Here is a 19,830-nt window from a genome sequence, read left to right as displayed (position 1 = left end):
CAACATACAGGGATATAGTTAGGAAAGGATGAGGAAGAAAGGCAGCAAATGGTAACCTGTATTACAGACATCTCGCTTGCTGTGCTGGTCCCACAGAGAAGCCTGTACAGCCGGTACCTTTCCAGTGCCTGGAATTCTCAAATTCTTTCTAAATTAACTTTCACTAGAAAAACCCAAGGGCTCGCAGGGGGTCTGTGTATTTGCTGCTTCTTGCAACAGGTCAGCTTGCAGGAAACAGCAGGCAGTAGGAATGTGCACAGAGAGGAAAAGACTCACACGGACAACTGAGATGGGTTGTTTTTCCCCAAAGAAATTTTATTTGAGAAAGTTGACAAAAATCCCCCAACCAGTCATTACAGGTAAATCCATACCAGTCCCCCACACCTGCTCCCCAGTAACCATACCAGTACAGTGAAGATCAAAACATGACACCAGAACGATGACAGTGTAACAGTCACCTGGGGGACTTCGGGCCTTACCACCATTTTTAAGATAAAGGTATCTTTGTACTCAGATAAGGACGGGGAGAGGATATCAAAACAGACAAGACTGCAAAAGACCCTTTCTTGTACTGTCTTTTCAAGTTACATAAAAACAAAAAAGCAAAACCTTAACAGATCTACAGGCTTCAAACTGTAGGACCTAAAACTACCTTCAAATGACATCTGTAATTCAGTCCTGTGGCATTGCTGCTGTTCTGCACTGTAACAGCTTTCAAAAACATAGGAGAATAAAATGGATGCAAGGGCAGAGGAATGGACTTGGGTTCTTAACATGGCTTTATCAAAAACAAATTAAAAGCAATCTAAGCACTTGCCAGTGGAACTAACAACTCCAGGAACTTGGCAATGGCAAAGGGGAGGCAAAGTATTAATGTATTTAGATGACAGGTCACCTTTTCATCCTCTTTCCCATTGCCTCACCCTGGACAACCGTTTCCTTTCCAGCAATAGATCAGGTTCAGGTTAGAAATTATAAATCCATGTTTTTTTCAAAATGGTAGGCTGGGCCCAGGGCCATGACAACCCCTTCCCTGGCCAGAAACGTCTAGGCACATAACACCAGAATGCTGTGCTGCTGAACCATTTGCTCTGAAGGAACGCAGAGAAGGTGAAAGCATTTTAATCACTACCTAAAAACTGCAGCAGGTAAGTCCAGGAAGTTAACCTGCCATTTTTTTTCCCAGCCTGGCTTATTTAACATCATGCCATCTGGATGGCTGAGAAACGAGAAGCTGCTTGCTCTCTCTGTAGTACCACACAGAATAACAATTCTGTTGAGGCCACAGTCCAGACCCCCCCCCAGACATAGCATTACCATGTTCCCACTCTGTACTGCTTTTTTGAGTTCATCCACATTCTTCCTACAACTCCTCTGCCAACCTGCAAAGCACCCCTTGCGCCCTCAGACCTCAAAGCAGGGCACAGACCCTCATGCTTCACACAAGCAGCAGTCCACCTTGCTTTGAGGTCTCAGAAAAAGAGGTTCAGCCAGCTGCCTACTGGATAAATGCTACACTGTTAGATGAGAAAAGTCTCCTGCTCAATGAAAGACCATGTTTCCAAGCATAACCTGCTCCTATTTGCTCTGTGACTGTATCTGACTGAGGCCTCCTGCCTGCACAAAAGGCCATCCCTGACCAAGGCTTTCAGGAAAACTGCTGCATCATTTCAGAACAGGAGGGGCAAATCCAAGACAAACACATGGAGCAAGGGCGGGACCAAGGCCAGACAGCTTAGGTGAGCAAAGCAGGCTTCCCCTTTCCAAGCTCAAACACATTCCCAAGCCCTCCTTCAAAGGCTCCCCTTCCTCCAGGCTGAACCAACCCATGCTCAAGTGCCCTGACCTGTCAGCACAAAGACACCAGCTCCCACAGGGAGAAACACAGAGGTCCATGACAGGGACCAAACCTTGGACCTCCCTCTATCCTCAGGCCCTGCTGGAATGATGAATCCTATTGCTTTGCACTGGCCTCCATTTCCAGGAGGCTTAGATCCCAGCTGGTCAGAACAGGGAATCCCCCGCTCTGCCCTGGTGCTACCTGCACAGCACCTAAAGAGCTCAGCAGGGTCAAGTGGCTCAGAGTAACACTACAGTCACAGACAGATGGGAGACATCATCAAGCCAAGTTTATAAAAGAGAACAGACAGTGCAAAAACTTGCTGCAGCTGTCATGGGAACATCTATTTTTACATTATTTAATCACTGCCCCAGGATCCCCAAACCCATCACAACCTCTCCCACCCTCAACATCCAACAGGATTTCACAAGTCCCCCATTGCCTCTGATGTTTAGGCTCCCCTCCCCCTTTAGGGTCCAAGTATCTGCAGAAAAGCTCCAGTCAGTGGGTATCATCTGTGAGATGGCTCCAGGGGGCCATGGCTGGGTCCCAGCGGTGTCCAGCTGGGTCTGAGAGGTGGGGGGGGGAAAGAGGAGGACTTGCTCCTTTACTCAATCAGTTTCTTGGCCTTGAAGAAGCGACGCAGGTAGAAAACCTGCCAGGTGGCCAGTCCGATGAGACAGCACATGGAGAAAATGCTGAAGTACAGAACCCGGGTGTTTGTCGACTCTGAAACAGACAACAAACCATTGCACGGGATGTCTGACATTACATGGTGTGCCTCAAGAGGGCAAAGTTCCCAGGATTTTCTCTCCCCACCCCTGCGAAACTTCAAAAGGCAAGATATCATACAGCATGAATGCAGGGGCACCCAAACACTAGCAGTACTTGAGAATAAAAGCAGAGGGAACAACAAGAATGATAATGAGAGGCAAAACAAGGCAAAACTATGGTTAATGGGCAACATTAAATAGTACAGAGTAATTCACATTAGGAATGGAGACAGAAAGAAACAAATTTCTAGACATGGGACACGCAAGACTTGGTGACTACTTCAGAAGGAGAGAAAAATAGCAGATTTCCCTTACTAGGAACAAAACAGGCAGAGACCACTATAATTGCTTGATCTCCAAATGCTGTCCTAATACCACATTCAGCAGAAGTAAGGGGTCTTACAGGTCCGTCCCTCCGAAGGAGCACACAGTCTCTTACCATTCGTGTCCCTCATCTCCTCTTCTCGTTTCTTCATATAGGCAAAGTCATTAACAATGGACTCTGAAAGATCTTCCAGGCGCCTCAATTCTACTTCCAGAGGCTTCAACTTTTCCACTTTCGCAATCTAGAAAACAGAAAAGTCAGGCAACCACTGAGCCAAAACCAAAAGCTCCCACATGGGTTTTTACTGCCAGTTTGAACTACTCCTCATCACATACTACAGATCTGGGGCATCCTTCCCCTAGGGAAACACCTCTACAAGCCAGAAACTACCATTGCATAAAACACTATCACTTCTCCCACCTGTTCTCTGAAACACACTTTCCTACTACCCCTCCTACACAACGGAGGAGCACAGTATGCATACAAGCACATTTCTTCCTTATTCGGCCTAATGTTAGCTGATTCACAGTTGGCTTCTGAGGAGTGGGTAGAAGAGCTTGCCACATGACTAAACCTCCAATGAACAGAAGTCACAGGCTGAGATACAGGTGACTAACTTCCATACGCATACAATATTGCTCTACAGGCATACAGGATATTAGCACTGAGACTCACTTTGCTAACTGTTACCACATACCTCAGAAAGCCTGGGCAGCCTGACTCCCCATAGCAGTGGTTTGATTACACCCACAAGAGCTCAGGGCTTTTGTCATTAGACTGACAGCCTCAAGGGCAGCATGATGCTCTTGGTAGGGACCACGCAGCTACAAAGTGCTCAATCTGCCTCAAGCCACCAGGCGACGCTGCTGGAACACTTATGGGACAGGCTGCCTTTGCGCCAGTGTGAAAGAAAGAGAAAAATACACTTCCCTCACAAAAGCTGGTTTTATAGGACATCATTTTTGTGCAGAATATGCAACCCATAGTCCTACAAGTGAAAGGTTTGCATCCAAAAAGAAAAATCCACAGGAATTTTCAATCAGAAAGCACAGTCCACAACAGCAACTATTTAAAGTTGAACACATAAACACGTGTCCCTGCCCCAGTCCTGGCGGTTACCTGACTACACGTTATGTAAAATCTGTGACACAAGGACATTACTCAAAGGAAGCTAACTGCAATTCCTGCCACTGCTGCAGCGCAGGGTTTGGGTAACTCTGGGTCTCGCGTAGAGTTTGTCACTATTACCAATGAGTGACAGGCCCTAGCCATGAAGGCCAGATGCCACGTCTCCAATTACTGCAGCAGAAGAAAGATGCACTAGAGAAAACTACAGGTAACACATGAAGCACCTGCAGCTCACCACCAGCCTCACCACCACACAGAATTACACAGACATAAGCCGCAGGACAGCATCCCTCAGTGGTCCAGGTGCCGACAGGCAAGCAACAGGGCACCCAGGGTGCAGGCATTCCCGAAACACCGCTTCCAGAGGCAGCTGCCTGGGCGTCAGAGCCCATCTGAAGAGGGGCTCATGACCAGGCCGGTGCTAGCTAATCAGCCATTTCACTGAAGGGTCTTCCCATGACACACGTATCCTGGCAAGCAGCAGGCCCTCAAGCAGTCATCTGAGGATTTTTATGCTGAGGCGAGCTGTATATTACAGCTTTGCCAGCACAACAGCATCAATTCAAAGCGCATTTGTGAGGAGGTGTAGGAAATGGGAAGTTAAACCCCTCCTGCTTTCTAGCCAATAGGTTGTACTGACAAAGCCCCGTGGCCTGGACACATACCTGCCAGCAGAGCTTTGCTGAAAAACTGGCACCAGTGTACGTGTGCCGATGGCCCAGACTCTGCTGACACAACTAGAGCAGCAGGTCTGTAACACACCTGAGGTCTCAGGCAGCTCTGTCTAACAGAGCTAGGCTAACTCTGTCTTCCTGGAGGGCACTTTTCCCCATTCACGCAGGGCTACAAAGGTTCCACTGGGAAAAACCAAGGCTTGTCTGCCCCATCCTGCATCCCTTCAGCTGCTCTTCACAGGTGTAGCTAGAAACATCTGATAGCTACTTTCAGTCCTGCATGTACTCCAAGATGCACATCCTGGAACCTCTTTCATCCTTAGCGATGCCAATGTGCACAGCTGCTCCCAGGGATTTTGTAAAAAGCCCACCAAACATCTGTGATGGTGGAACACCATTATCCTAGAAGGAACATCTGGACCACCAGAACAACCGAGACAACAACTCCACGGAACTGCTCAGGGGCAACTCAAAGATTCATCAAAGCCTAACTCTCTTCCCAGCATAGAAAGAGATACGCTATAGCCAAGAATTGGCAAGGAGTAGCTGATCACCAAGGCTTCTTGGTGCTCTCTGAAAAGTCCTTCCACTTTTCCCTACCTTCATTTCTACTTACTGAATGGAGAAAGTTATTCCTCCCTAGCCCAGAGAACTAAGGTACGACACTGCCATGCAGTTAAGTTTTCTAACCCAGCACACTCTCCCAGTTGCTCTGCTCCAAGAACGTCTGGATCCATGAAAGCTTATGAAGCCAGACTTGGACATCACCCCTCCTCTCACTGCATATATCCATTCACAAGCAGGACAGTATCAGTGACCCTCGTTCCAATTCCCTGCATCAAGTCTCCTTGCAGCAGTTCAACAAGAAGAACTGGGGTGGAAAACAGGTCACTGGTACCTTACAGCAGATGAACATCAGAAGCAAAAGGCTCAAAAAGGCAAGAGAGAAACCTGAGCAACAATCCTCTCCTCTGAGGCCTTACAGCAACCTGTCAAGTCAAAACCCACAAATAGTACAGCAACCTGGGGAGAGAGAGGCTAAAAAAAAGAAAACACACTGCAAAGCAGTGTAGCTAAACATCCGCAGCAGCTGTACAAACAGTAAACCAGTTTGAGTCCTTTGCAGACATGCTGCTCAGCAAGGCTCAACAGTCTGCCTCTGAGAGGTCCTCAGCCAGCACTGCCACGATCTGCATTTGGTATCAGGTGGGACTGCAAGTCTGAATTCTTCTCCCGTGTTTGTCCATGGACCTTTTCCAACGATCTAACTACACTGACAAGCATAATGGATACTTACTTTTATTCCAAGACAGTTTTATCAGTACAACCAATGAGTACATTGATATACGGGCATAAGATACTCTTTCTGCATAGGGACAATGCTTCTAAGCAGCACTACGCTCACATAACTCAGAGTATGCTGCGGAATTATATTTAAAGAGACTCTGTAAATGTAGTCACCATAATCCTCCCAGTTACGCTCTCAGGGGTCATCCCATAAGATTTCAACATCTTGTAATCCTTTAGCTGGTTTCCAGACAGCTGGCCCAGTGATTGCTCTGCTGTTCTCTGATCCCAAGTGCTTTTTTATTCTCCACGTAGGATGTGCTCTAGACTGACTTAAGCCACGCAGGACCAGCTAGCCCCAAAGTTCAAAAGGATATAAAAGCTCCAGCATGCTCATCTCAGAAATTTGTTCATTTTCTAACTGGCACTATAAGCAGCCTTTGCTACCCACTCTCCTCCCTGAGGCATCTCCCACACTGCTGTGCGCAGTGGACACAGCAATCCTTTGCAGGAACCTTTCTCCGCCAACAACTTTCATTTTCTCAGGCACAGGCTCTGTGCTGGAGGCTGACTGACCCCAAATTCTAGTGAGCCAAAAAGCATAGTAGCAGCCATCAAAATTCAGCATCCGAACTAAGAGGACTGTCCCACCCACAAAGCAACTGCTATTCCACACATCTGTTTCTTGGCTCTAAAAAAGCTACGTCCTCCTATGTTGCAATGTCATGCCTCCAACCCAAATACCCATTTCACACCAGCTACTACTCTGCCAAACACCTTTACATTGATACACCGCTAGTTCTTAGAAATTCACAAGCGCCATTTCAGGACTGTTGAGCCAGTACATCTTACAGTCAGGAAGGTAAGAACAGTAATAATGCAACTAGACCTTTAGAAGGATCTGATATTAACCTAAAGTGCCCTCCACTGCTGGGGCTGGGAAAACTTCACATCTCAGTCTCCTGTTGCATCTAATACCTATGCTCAGAAGCTGCGTCACGTTATCCTAGCAAAGAAATTCACACATTAGGCTCCAGTTCCCAGAGTACAGAATTAATTTTAGTTGATGTTTGTCTTTCTTTTTTCTCCTCTAACATACAAAGCTTCACTGGAATTGTAGGTTGCAGACAGGCTTTCATCACCGCTGGGAAAACAGCTTCCCATCATGAGCCCCAGATCTACAAATGGCATCACGTGAGTGCTGGGAAAGGGGAGCCTGCAGTGCAGGCAGCCAGGGGACATACCTCCTCGTAGTTCTTTGCTTCAACTCCATGCTTCATATCCAGAATCACAAGCTGGTCCGGCATCCTCCCTGTTCCTGGAAGCATAATGAAAGGATTCATTGTGCGAAACATTCAGCCTGCCAGGAAATCACCAGCTCTCCCCACCACTGAGGAAGAACTCACAACATCCCTCCCCTCCCTCCATGTCTGCAGCTAACTGTGGAGGCAGCACAGTCCAGCCTAAAAATACAGAGACTTCACAATAAATCCTGGCTGAAGGAGAGCCTCCCAAAGATAATGAGAACAAGCTGTAACTAAAAGTGCTAAGTGTGTGTAGGATGCAAATCACTGTAAAAACTGCAGAAGATTAGAAGATGAATACCAGCTGCTGTGAGACAGCCTGGTGAAAGACAAGTCACCAGAGGGACAAATATTCAACTGGGAAGCCCACGTTCCTCCTAGCAGGAAGCACACCAGCAACTTGTCAAGGTTACTGGGATTGAAAATTATTTTACATTCAAAGGAGCAGAAGGTAAACTGCTCTAATTGAGGAATATTGCATATGGGGACTACTGACCCTCACGTGCTGCAGTATCTGCAGAAACAAAGGCAATCCCATTACCAACGTAACTTTTCAGAAAAAGAACAGCTTGGGTATCCAAGACCCACACTGCTAATGCAACCCCCAATACGGCAAGAGGCTTCTGAAGCTGGGAAAACACCACTTCAGAGAACTGCCAGCTGGAGCCGCACAGTGAGTAGGACGAGGCTGCAGTCAACAACACAGTCGGTATCTTTTAAGGCTGTAGCCCCCAAGCTAGGGACAGCTATGGCTAATAGCTTCTTTTAACTGCTACAAACTGTCACATCTGAGAATTTTCACAGGAGAAAATAAATAAATATATAGTATAGACATATAAAATCCCTAAAGAATGCAGCATGTCAGCTGACCCGAGTATCATATTCCACTATACCACCCACCAAGGAAATGTCTGTACATAACACATTCCCAAATCCCAGCATGTTGGGGCATACAGTTGTCCTCAGCCGGCTGCCAGCAAAACACAAGGTCTGAATTCATTTATACTATGAATTTCAGAGTCTTTATCCAGGAGCATGTCAAATACTCACACTTTGCCTTAGGAGGCTGCTAGGTGGATATTCCCTCAGTCCACAAACAAATTCAATGTACAGGTTACACTGGGTAACTCCAGTCAGAGCTAGGAAGATACTCCACATCTCCAATAAAACATCCCCAAATTTTCTCTCTACCCACTGAACAGCTCTTCAAGACCTCCACCTTCCACTGTCAGCAGAAGATAGAATAGAATAACCTACTGACAAGACGGTCCATATCAACTACAAACTGTTTCTTAAATTTCCCAAGGGATATGGGAGCTCAAAATTCAAACCCAGCTATGTAAAAGCCCAATGGATAAATCAGGATGGAAAATTTTGGTTTTCTCATGAAAGACCAGTTACTGTAAAAACAAACTAAAATCCCAGCACTGTTATTTAACAGACAGGCTGTATACAACCACCCAGTGCTCCTTTCTCTGACCACAAGTTTTGACTGCTTATGCCATACATAAACCAAGGTGCCTGGAGACTGGCAGGTAGGACAGCCAACAGTAGCTGCAGAAGAAAATCCAAAGCACACAGTTCAGTGAGGGTTGTTTGGTTTTTTTTTTTTAATGTTGTTTAAAATACAGCAACTTGGGTGGAGAGCTGGAGCTTCCAGGAAGAGATGAGAGAGATGAAAAGGCCAGTGAACAGGAGAACAGAACTGGAAGGATTAATTTGTCAGGCTGGAAGGGAGATCTGCCAAGAAGCAGTAAGAAAGTAGAAAACTTAGAGCTGCTGGGTGCAAAGGGATGGAAAACAGACATTCTGCAAGAGCTTAATGTTGTCAGGGGCTGGTCTGGAAAAACTCAAGCTGCTCTTCTATAAGTTTACTGAGCCCCAGGCACTAGGCAGCTCCATTCAGCTCAATAGGATCCTTAATAACTCCCTATTCCTTCTGAAGCCAGAGCTCACCACAGCAGACTGGATCAGCAGCAAAGAGAAAGACAGTTAAGTCCCAGCTGAACTAAACCGATACCTACATTCCCGAGGAAGTCTTCAAGAGGTCATCTCACATGAGCACAGAACTGTTTCCTGAGAAATCAGGGGAGCTCCTAATTTGCAAAGTCAATGGAAAAACAGGATGGTTGAACTGGATGTCAAAAAATTTTCTGACAGGAATTGCAGAAAAAAATGAGCCATAACACTCTTAAAGTTTGGGAAGAGCAGGATTACAGAAGGGGCAAAGAGGTAAAGATTAGCACACAGGAAGAGCCCTACAGGGGAGCATGTCGTGCAGGCCAGGCTGTTCTCAGAGATTAGCACACGGTATGAGAGTAAGTGTGCTTGGGAACAGGGCACTGGTCAGGAAGACTGGACCCTTCCACCCCGAAAGGGGGAAAAAAGCCCATCATGCAAACACCCATAGCTCCAAGAAGCACCCTAAAAACTCCTCTACCCTGATAAGGTGGACCTCCTAAGTCGGAGCTCCTTCTCACTTCCTCTTCCTCATTTCTGTGGCTAGGGATTGAGAAATCCCAGTTGCTCAGACCTCTCAGGTCCCAACGGCTCTGGGCTTCCTCTACCAACAGTTTTTCTCTTCCAGTACTCCACCAACATCCTCCTTGGCTGCTGCACTAAAAGTCCTGACCACTTGCTTGATGAGACTGTGAAAAAACACCCAAACCAACTTTAAAGAGAAACACGGGGATAAAACAGCACTTGGCCTGTTCCCCCATTCCCATGCTGACCTTCTCAGGAAAACAAGGCACTTCTTTGTGACGTGGTTACTTCCTCCACGGTACCTTAACCAAGTCCTACAGATGATCAAGCCTTGCAGTGCCACCTCCCTTACTGTAATACTTCCTTGATTTCCAACACAGGCATGGGAAATCTGGAGATACTTATCATGCAGCATCTCTCTTTAGCAAGGAATTTGGGATGTCTGGGTCCAAAAAGAAAATAGCAGCTTGGAGGTCCCCAAAGAGAAAGCCTCCAGAAAAGAATTCAGCTGCTCAATTGAACAGCTCCAGATTTTGGCACCTCAACACCCCACTGGTCACCAGGTAGAGGCTGCACTTTGAAATATTTTATCCTCATCAATAGTGAAAGCTCTAAAACAAACTTGCAACAATACAAAGGAGCCGGGGAACAAACATTTGCTACAATCAAGAGAGCTATAAGGGGCTCAGTCTAGGCAAGAAACCACTGGTCACAAGCACCGAAAGAAGAGTCTAGACACAACTAAAGAAAGAAGCCTTTCCCGCTTTGGTGTGTGATCACATGGAAGCTATGAAAGGATTTGTGGGACTGTCTGGAGACCTCCCAAATACCCAGGTGTTAGACAGTAAATAGCATCAGTGACTCCCAGATGAGTCACTAGTGCCTGCATGTCTCGATGTGTTAAGGAGCATTTGGAAGCCCTACCTTTGGAGTGAAATAAAAGCAAAATCCTGAGCATTTAGGGTCACTGTCTTATCCATAAAATACTATAGAGAGGTGTTACCAGCCAGATCCTCCCAACCCCAGCAAAGAAGATAGCATTCTCTCTCTGGAAAGTTCTCCTCAACTTGCAAACTATTTGTATCTTACACATGGAGCAGAACAGAGGCTGCCTTTCAATAGATCTGAGGAATGCTGCTAGTGACTGCTCTGTGAAATGCTCTGGCATCTTTTAGGATAAGACCTAATTAGAACTAGGTCCAAGGAGTAGAACTCTGACAGTGACCATGAAAAGATGTGAGCACCTATGAACTTGCATGCGTTCGCACCACCGCAAATGAGACTAGAGCCCACGTGCTGGCTGTTTTCAACACATTTGCCCTGAAGTTGAGCCCAGCCACTCAAAGCAGCACATGCGTCACACTCACAGGAAACGATCCTCAGTGCTCGTTAGGCAACCATCCCTGCAGCACAAATGCAAGGCTGACGTCCTGCTCATTTCCCCTTCCCTTTAGTGACCACTTAGAGAGCAAGTGGGTGCAAACCAAGGCCACATTCTCTATATGCACACCCCAACACCAGAAAACGGTTGCTAACCCAACGCAGGATTGCTGCCAAGTACACCTTGTGGAGAGATCACATTCCACCAAATGGGGAGAGACGGTCAGCCGGGGAGAAAGACAGGGTCCTGGAGATGATGGCATCCTGCTCTGTCCTGGCTCGACTGCAAGATGGGGAGAAGGGCAAAAGACGTGTAGCTTGCTCCCTGGTACTGCCACTCATTGCAACTGCAGTGACCTCTGCGGGACGAACACGCGATTCCCCTTTCAGAGGAAACCCAAGCGCTCTACACGACAGCCACAGAGGATTACTTAACTTCCAATACAACACTGACAGCAGATATTCTGCTGTGAGACTGCCCACAACAACCTGAAGATCAGCTTTAAAAGTCAAACAGTATTCTATGGACCACACTCAGGATCACTTTACCCATACCCCTGATCCACATACCTACATGAACTTGTTCAGACACTAGAAGCAGCCAACAGAGCTTTCACTTCACTTACCCACAGGAAGCTTGCTCTCAAAGCAGGCCTCAAACATATCATAGTCTTCAGTGGTGAAGGCAAACTTGCCCTTAGTGGCATCTTCCTTGGCATACAGGATGTGCCCAGCTGAGTCAGTTATCTGTAAAAGAGACAACGAGGGTGAGGAACAGTGCTTTGCTGCCACAGGCTCACACTGCCTCTGTTACACAGTAAGAGTTCTCGTAGCAGCCCCTTTGGAGCTGCTGCATTCTCCTGTCAACAGTTTCCCTCCTTCCTCACAACTATATAAATTTCTGTCTTCCTCATCCCCACTCCAGAAGCTGACAGAGTGCCTCTAAGGTAACTACTGACTCTTAGATTAAACAAAAAAGAACCCACCAAAGAACAATCAACCAACCAACCAAAAAACCCCAAAACCACACCAATTCCTCTTCCTCCTATATCCTCTCAATATAGACTACATTTAGGAACTCTAGCTGAACCAAACTGTTACTCATTGCCTTCTTTTTGCAAGCAAAAGTCATAAATTCCCATAGCAACAGAGATATGGAAAAGCCTTATGGGACAAAAAGGACTCATTCCCCAGAAGATAAAATGGAGAAGGGCACATCTATTCCCCTAGAAATGAACCATCAGCGTGGCCCTGAGTTACACAAGGTTTGGGCGCCAAGATCCATAAAAGTGGCCACTTCAGAGGACAATTCAGACTACACAGACAGAATAATGACTGCTTTGCACTAAGTCTATGAAATTACTAAGAATAGGCAAAAACTGTCAAATGTCTACAACAATGCTTCCACAAAGAGTAAAATAAAAGGGCACATTTCATGACGCAGACTTGAGAATCATTGTGCTCAGTTAAAGGCTCCGTCCAGTTGAAATACTCTGACCACGGAGAGAGGTGAAAAAAACTGAAGGCGTGAAAATCAACAGTGTGTGTTCCACTGGAATGCTTCCCAGTTTCCCTCAACTCTATCCTTCAGACAGGTATGTCTGAAAAAGCACGGGTGCTAAAGTTACTAAGGGTCTTTGAAAAGCTTAGAGGTGAAGAGACTAAAAAGCTTAGGAATAATTTTAAAGGTCTAAAGTACACAAAATACTTTGTGGTATGGAGAAGGTAAGTCAGACATTCCTCTTTGCTCCATCTTATAACAGAAAACCAGCCTCGTTTCCCTGTACAAAGGCCATACAAAAGGGCTCTGTACCCAAAATTATTCTAAGGAAACACTCTTCTTTATTCTTACTAGAACACCCAATTAACTCCCTGCCACGAGATACCACTGATGACGGCAGCCTGCTGGAATCAGAACAGGTGCAGACCTTCACATGGATAATGAGAGTTTCTGCATTAGGCAGGGAAAATAAAGTATATAAATCCTCATGCCTTGGGGTATAAACCATAGCAGGCAAGACTTCAGGAACAAGCTTCCCCTACACACAGATTATCCCACAATTGCCTGTTACGGGATTTGTTGTAGCTGCCCCTGCACCATATGGTATTTGTCAGCGTCTGAGAACAACGAGGAGCACTGCTCTCCTCCCGCGCTGCAGTTCCTGCTCGGAGCTCTACCTGCGTTCAAGCAGTGATAAGAGCGCGCCTGCGCAGTCAGGCACAGGCAGCTGTGTTGCCATCCCCCTGCCACAAGCCACCAGACACAAGCCACCTCCTGTCTGGCAGTCACCAGACTACTGGAAGCACTCAGCTCAAGTGAGCAGGCCCCGCTGCAGTACAGGACTGTCCGCATCTGACCACTCAGACGCAGCGTAAAAGCATATGTCTTGGCCGCCATACGGTGCACACCATTTAATGGAGGTGTCCCGATTAAGCAAGATGCTAGCTTTGTCAGCATGATACCATATAATCGGCACACCGGGTTCTCCAGCCCAAGAAGTCCTCCCAAGAACACAGTAAAGAAAGCTCTCAAACGTCCCTATTATTTTGAGCACTATTCCCTTAGGTCTTTGTAGACACCGGAGCTAATCTTTAGCTCGAGGGTATTATGCAGCTTGATCCATTTTTGCCCTTTGCAGCTCTAGCAATAGTCTGCTCATGAACAGGATTCTGGACAGTAAAAGCTCTGCTATCTGCTTTCATCAAAACTGAATAGCATTACCCAATACACTGCCCATTCAGCCCATTCAGGGTGTGCGGGGGCGAGAGAAGCTGCTAATAGCCGAGCCAGAACGCTTGTGGGGGAGTTGACCTGAAAGGGATTTTTCATGCTATTCTAACGTTATTTACGGTAACGCCATCCCCTACAGACAGGGCATTGTTCACCCTCAACAAACAGCCGGTTCCCCAAACCGCCAGCCTTGACAATGGGGCAGAGGCACGTGGCCGGGCCCAAGCGAGACCTCAGCCGCCCCTCAGCAGCCAGCTGGCAGGGCCAGCGGATTCCTCCAAAACAGAGGGTGCCACTGTTAGCGCTGGGGTATCACACACACAAAACTTAGCTCACCGGCAGGAACTGTACTGAGCCCAGCCAGGATTAACTACCAGCCTCCTACGTTCAGTGGCCTGATCCAGGGGACTGAAGCAGGCCATCCAGTGCAGAAGGAGCGACACCACCTTGAACTAATTTTTCCCCCACAAACTTAGACACAGAAAGAAGTATGCACCTAACAGAGAGGTTACAGCACTTACACCAGGCCCAGCACCTTGGGAGGCCACAGCATACCTGAACAATAAGAAGGAAAGCAAGAATTGCATAGATTACTGTTTCTCCTTTGTAGCTTTTCAAAGTAGTACAGAACTTTATTTTATTTTTGATTTACAGTCCCAGTAAAATACAACTTCCACGAGCAGTCCTACCTGGGTACCGGCTTCAGCAGCAAAGCCAGACTAAGACTCAAGCATGGGATTCAACGCTTCACCACCTCCTTAGACAAGTCCTCTGTCATAAAAGTAAGATTTGGAAGGGACCGTGGGGTCAGTTGACCTAATAGCCGGCAACCAGAGAACCAGGAGGCTTCATCATGAGCAGTAAGAGATGGATGGGAATGTGGCACTCACTCTGAAATACATACACCTTACCAGGCAAATACTATAGCAACAACTTAAGCTGCTTGGTTCTGCCTATACACAGACAAGTTTCCTCTTACAAGCGATGTAACCATACACAGCAGAGCACGATTTTTTAAAAAAGCAAGTCTCCAGAAACGGCCTTCTCTATCCATAACCACACACAACTGCCAGTAACCAAAAGCCTTCAGGTGTCTGTTGGCAGATGTTGGTAGGACGACTTGATTTCAGATCTCCAATACTCACTGAATAACACTGAGTTCAGAGACTCCTGAGCAGACCATCCTGTCACTGTCTGTGTGCTTACTTTTGAAGCCTCTGAAGCTTAGACAGAAATAAAAAACAGACACAAAACTGTTACGAAGTGATTACGTAGCAATAGACCTTGCTCAGCTAGTTGGAAATTTGAAGAAAACCTTGGGAAGGCAGACTGTGGACAGAATTAATGCAAAGCTGCTGAAGTTTTAATAGCTGCTTGTCACATAGGTGTATTATTCATATATATTCTGCTGACCCTTCCCCTACACTCCCTAAAGATCCTTTAGGATCATTTTCTCCCCTGTAGCAAACACCTGCCCCCTTAAAACCCACACGAGCCACGACACAGCAAGATGGGAATAGCCATTTTGTGTACCAAAACTCTGTTTCTAAGCCCCTCACCTTGCCCCTTCCCTGCGGCCTGCTGCTCCATCCCGCTATGCCAGGCTGTACACAGGGAGGGAGCCCTCGGAAAGCCACGTCACCGTAACTCTTTCCTCCTTACACGGTATCAGCAGCTTTAGGACAGCCTTATCGCAGCGGTCCGGCGGGACGGGCCGCTGCGATAAGATCTTTGGGGAGAAAAAGCTTGGTTTTGGTTCAAGCCAAATGCCTGCCCTGCTCCCTCCCTACCCAATATCCAGATGGGAAGGCCCCTGGGTGAGCTGCTGGCCCCTAGCGCAAGGCAAGTCCATCCCCATCCCTCCCTCGATGCGCCACAGGCAGGAGGCCAGGCCTGCTGTAAACCCACGCGTGGGTTAGTGCCACGCGTGGGCTGGTGCCACGCGTGGAAAAGTCACCCCCTCCCCCCCCCTCAATCCCCACGCTCCGCCCCTGCACGGGCGGGGAGGCGGGGCCACGTCGCCCGCTCCGGCCTACCGCCCACCCCCCCCCCCCCCCCACCCACCCCGGCCTGTCGGGTACCGCCGCCGCGGTCGTACCTTGAGGTTGGCGGAAGGTCCGGTGGAGGAGCCCGGCGGGGCGCCAATCTCGTATTCGCCCGTGACCAGCGTGTCGCGGTGGATCTCCTCCCGCAGGCACTTCCGCGCCTTGCCCGGCAGCTGGAAGGAGATGGGCCGCGCCGGACCCACCACCAGCAACAACAACAACAGCGGGGCCAGGAGCGGGGCCTGCCCGAGGCGGGGGCGGCCGGGCAGCGGCAGCGGCATGGCGGCGGCTCCGGGTGCGGCAGGCCGGGCCTCCGCCTCCGCCACACGTGACCAACGCCGCCGCTTGCGTCACGGCGGGGGCGGGGCTGGGGCGGGGCTGCGCGAGGCGGCCCGGCGGGGCGCGCGGGGGCGCGCGGGGGCACGCGGTGCCGGGTGCTGCCGCGCGGGTGGGAGCATCGTCCCGCCCAAATCGGGGGTTCGGTGTGCTCCTGACCGCCTCCCCCCCGCACCGGGGTGCAGACGTGCCGGGCTTGTGTCCCTTCGGGTGGGCTATTTAATTATTAAATAAACGAGTAATGACGTTAATTCATTAATAACGGGTGGTAATGATTAATAACAATTTCAGCCATTAAAGAAATTAATTTAAAAAAGAAAAAAAAAAAAAATCAGCGCTGAGGATCGTACTGAGGATTGACAAGCAGCGTGAATTTCCCAGAGCCTCCTGCACAGCTGGGTGCATCCAGGTCCTTCCCCGGGGACACGCGCTTGCTGTTTAATTGTTATTTTTTTACATTTCTGAGTAATTTCCCTTTTGTCTTCTTCAGCCAAGAAAATTTAATTTAATTTTATCAGATGTCTCACTTCTTTGGATCAGCATCCTGCAAATGCAGTAATGGCAGAGGTATGCAAGTGGGTTTGGCAGCAAATAAAATTATGATAATTTTTAAAGATAGCGGATTATTTTTTTCTCTCTCTTTCCAGCAAATGCTTGGATCTACTTTTTTCTATTTTTCCCTCTTTTTTACTCTCTAGGAACACAGCATTAAATAACCCACCAACCAGCTTTGGACCACTGCTTCCCCTGGCACCGCGGTGCTGCCTTCCCTCCCTTCTCAGCTGCAAATATTTGAGTATGCTTAGACATAAGGAAAGGTGGGGAGAAAGAAATGGATAGTAACATCGCTAGAAAGTAAAAAAGCTATTTTATTTCTACTAGCTTGAATTAAAAAAAAATAAAATTACCCTATTGTTTCACTTTTATTTCTTAAACATCACTGGTTCTCTCTCATTGGGCAAAACATGTTTTTAATGACAAGCAGTAATCAGGAATCACTACAAACTTCAATCTTAAGAGTCTTTTAAACCGGCAAACTTAATGCCTGGATGTTCATGTGGTAATCAAGACAGGCCACGCCACGGCCAGAGCATTTCAAAGAACAACTTTGTGCCTTCACGTCCTTGTGCTCCTAGTTACCAAGACAATACGATGAAGCCCGCCATAAGAAGGAACAGAAACTACTGTACAGCGATGGAGCGACCTCCTTGCTTGGAGGGAAATAAAGACAACCCTCACAAAAAAAAACCAAAAACCTCCCAACACTAGACCTTTGCCCTTCATTTAAATTGCATTTTGAGGAACCACAGTTTTCCTTAGCAGAGCATGTATCTTTTAAGTGAAGGTAGACTGTGCTCAAATATTCAGTCCATCACTTTACTTTAAGCTCCAGTTCATTGTTTGAAATTGGATTTATGGTCACTTGTTGCACATTTCAATATGTCTTTATTTTTCTAATTGGTTCACAAACCTTTCCTTACTTGGACAATTAAATTATTTGGAAGCTTAACCGTAACAAAATAAATACTTAGCTCTTTCTGCAATATGTCAAAGTATATTTGCATGGTGAAAACATTCTTTCCATTGCAGCACTTAAGGCAGAAATAGATATTATTTCACAAGCTTTAAGAAACCTAGATTCCTAGAATCTGAAGATATGAAATGTTGTAATGTTGTACCACAAAATTCCTGATGAAACAAGCACAGCACGACAGATCTCTCCATGCAGAACATTCCTCATACCAACGATATGTACCCAGACTTCTAGCACGTTTCAAACATTCAATAATGCCTTATTTTTCTGGGGCAAATATCAGAGAAAGGGGCTCATTCATGTTAAAGTAGCCTCATTTTCTAAAATCAAAGTGTGAAGTCAACCATCAAAGAGCAAATATATAACTGACTACAATCCCTTCCTATTGTGGCTGTTTTGTCACGGTACATTTTTAGACAAATTACATTTATGACCGACAAGTTTATCCCCCAGTTTCTGTTGTAGCCTTCTCTCGTGCGGATGCGTTATATACTAGAAACTGCCACGCAGGCAAGTTCACATCTAATTATAAAACCTCATCGGAGATGCTTTAGTGCTTTAGCGTGTTGTGAAAGAAAGTAGTACCGAGCTGCTGCCGGTCTCTTCACAGCCCCCAGCTTTTCACTCTTTAAAGCACTTAAACATGCAATGGGGCAACCTTCCTCGAGCGTACAAAGTAACTTCTAGAAGAGGGGAAAGCGTTTTAAGATCCCTTCAGCTGCAGGTTTAGAAATAACAGTCTTGCAGGGACATGCCTTAGTGTTTCCACATAGTGGAGGCTGGCAAAAATGAAATGCTTCCTGTCATTCTGAAACACTTTAGAGAGGAGAAGAAGAGATTGATAACTCGTTACACAACTGTCGAGATGAAGCGATGACCTATTTCAGCCTAATCTGCTGTGTAACGCATTGTGGGAGCTTGGCAATTTGCTGGGAGCGGGTATTTGTTCTCGCTGCTGCTGATCCTCGGACAGATGGGTGTATTCCCAAAGTAAATATTACCTTGTCATCTGCCAATCGTGATACGTTGCCAAAATGTAAACCATTTCAGTCATCTGTACTTCTTATATTTCCAAATATCCCTAACGCAGTTTCATTGCTGTCTTGAAAATAATGGAGAGCAATGAATTATTCGGCTTTCAGCCCCGTGTTAACAAAGGAGCACTGGAAACCTTTGGGTGTCTCTGTAGTTTGAGGCAGCAACGGCCACTGAGGAAAATATGCCCCTTCCCACCAAATTTCTAATTTTTTCCCAATCGACAAAGAAGTTGACAGCTTGTTGGCAGTAGTCAATTTTTGCCATACAAAACCGTATCTTTTATCCATGGGAAGTGGCAGAAAACAACACTAATTTGCTCTCTCCGTGAAAAAATGTGTATGAATCTGTGTGAATGATGTAATTAAACTCTTTTTTTCTTTTTTTCTGTTTCTGCATCAGCGGCTGTGGCATTTCTGCATTTTCTTCTTGTAGACAATAAAATATCGAAACAATTTTCTTTTTAAAAACTGTTCTAAACTTACTTTTATGCTCTAATCCTTTTGCATTCTGCCTTGCCACTGGCAATCCACTACAAGCTACTGAGAAACTTCTATAAAAACTATGTTTGCTTTACGAAGCTAATCGTTGTTTTTACTAACCATGCAAAATTATTCATCAACTTCTTCTGGAAAGTGCAAGGCCTCCTCTTTTAAGGGGCTATATTTGAACTCATTGCTGGGATACAGCTGTCACAGGCACCACTGTGATCACAATCCAGATAGGGATGTTATTCAATCAACTAAAAATCCATCGGCGGCTAAACAGCCATAAAACAACATCGCGCTGCTCTGCCTCCCCTGTAATCTGTTCCAGAGACCCCAGGTACTGTGTGCTGGCCATATAGTTAAAATACATGGTGTTTGGACAAGATAGTAACCTTTAGATTTCAAGAAGCATATCGGGTAATTCTAGCTGCATTTTGTTTGAGGAGACAAACTATTGTTACAATAT

The 19,830-nt window shown here is 46.7% G+C and overlaps 1 protein-coding gene across 1 annotated transcript; it reads right to left on the bottom strand.

The window, feature by feature from the left end:
* Positions 1 to 290: 290 nt before the first annotated feature.
* Positions 291 to 16,353, bottom strand: TMED10 (transmembrane p24 trafficking protein 10). The gene is made up of 5 exons (XM_075753862.1): positions 16,025 to 16,353; positions 11,822 to 11,942; positions 7,272 to 7,345; positions 3,053 to 3,179; positions 291 to 2,569 (listed from the first exon to the last, which is right to left on the bottom strand). The coding sequence occupies exons 1-5, from the start codon at positions 16,250 to 16,252 to the stop codon at positions 2,448 to 2,450; spliced, it is 672 nt and encodes a 223-aa protein (XP_075609977.1). The 5' UTR covers positions 16,253 to 16,353; the 3' UTR covers positions 291 to 2,447.
* Between the last annotated feature and the right edge of the window lie 3,477 nt (positions 16,354 to 19,830).

Source organism: Balearica regulorum, chromosome 5 (genome assembly GCF_011004875.1).
Source record: "Balearica regulorum gibbericeps isolate bBalReg1 chromosome 5, bBalReg1.pri, whole genome shotgun sequence".
In the NCBI taxonomy this organism is placed as follows: domain Eukaryota; kingdom Metazoa; phylum Chordata; class Aves; order Gruiformes; family Gruidae; genus Balearica; species Balearica regulorum.
Note: the sequence above shows the minus strand (reverse complement) of the source record. Positions and strands in the feature narration are given on the sequence as shown.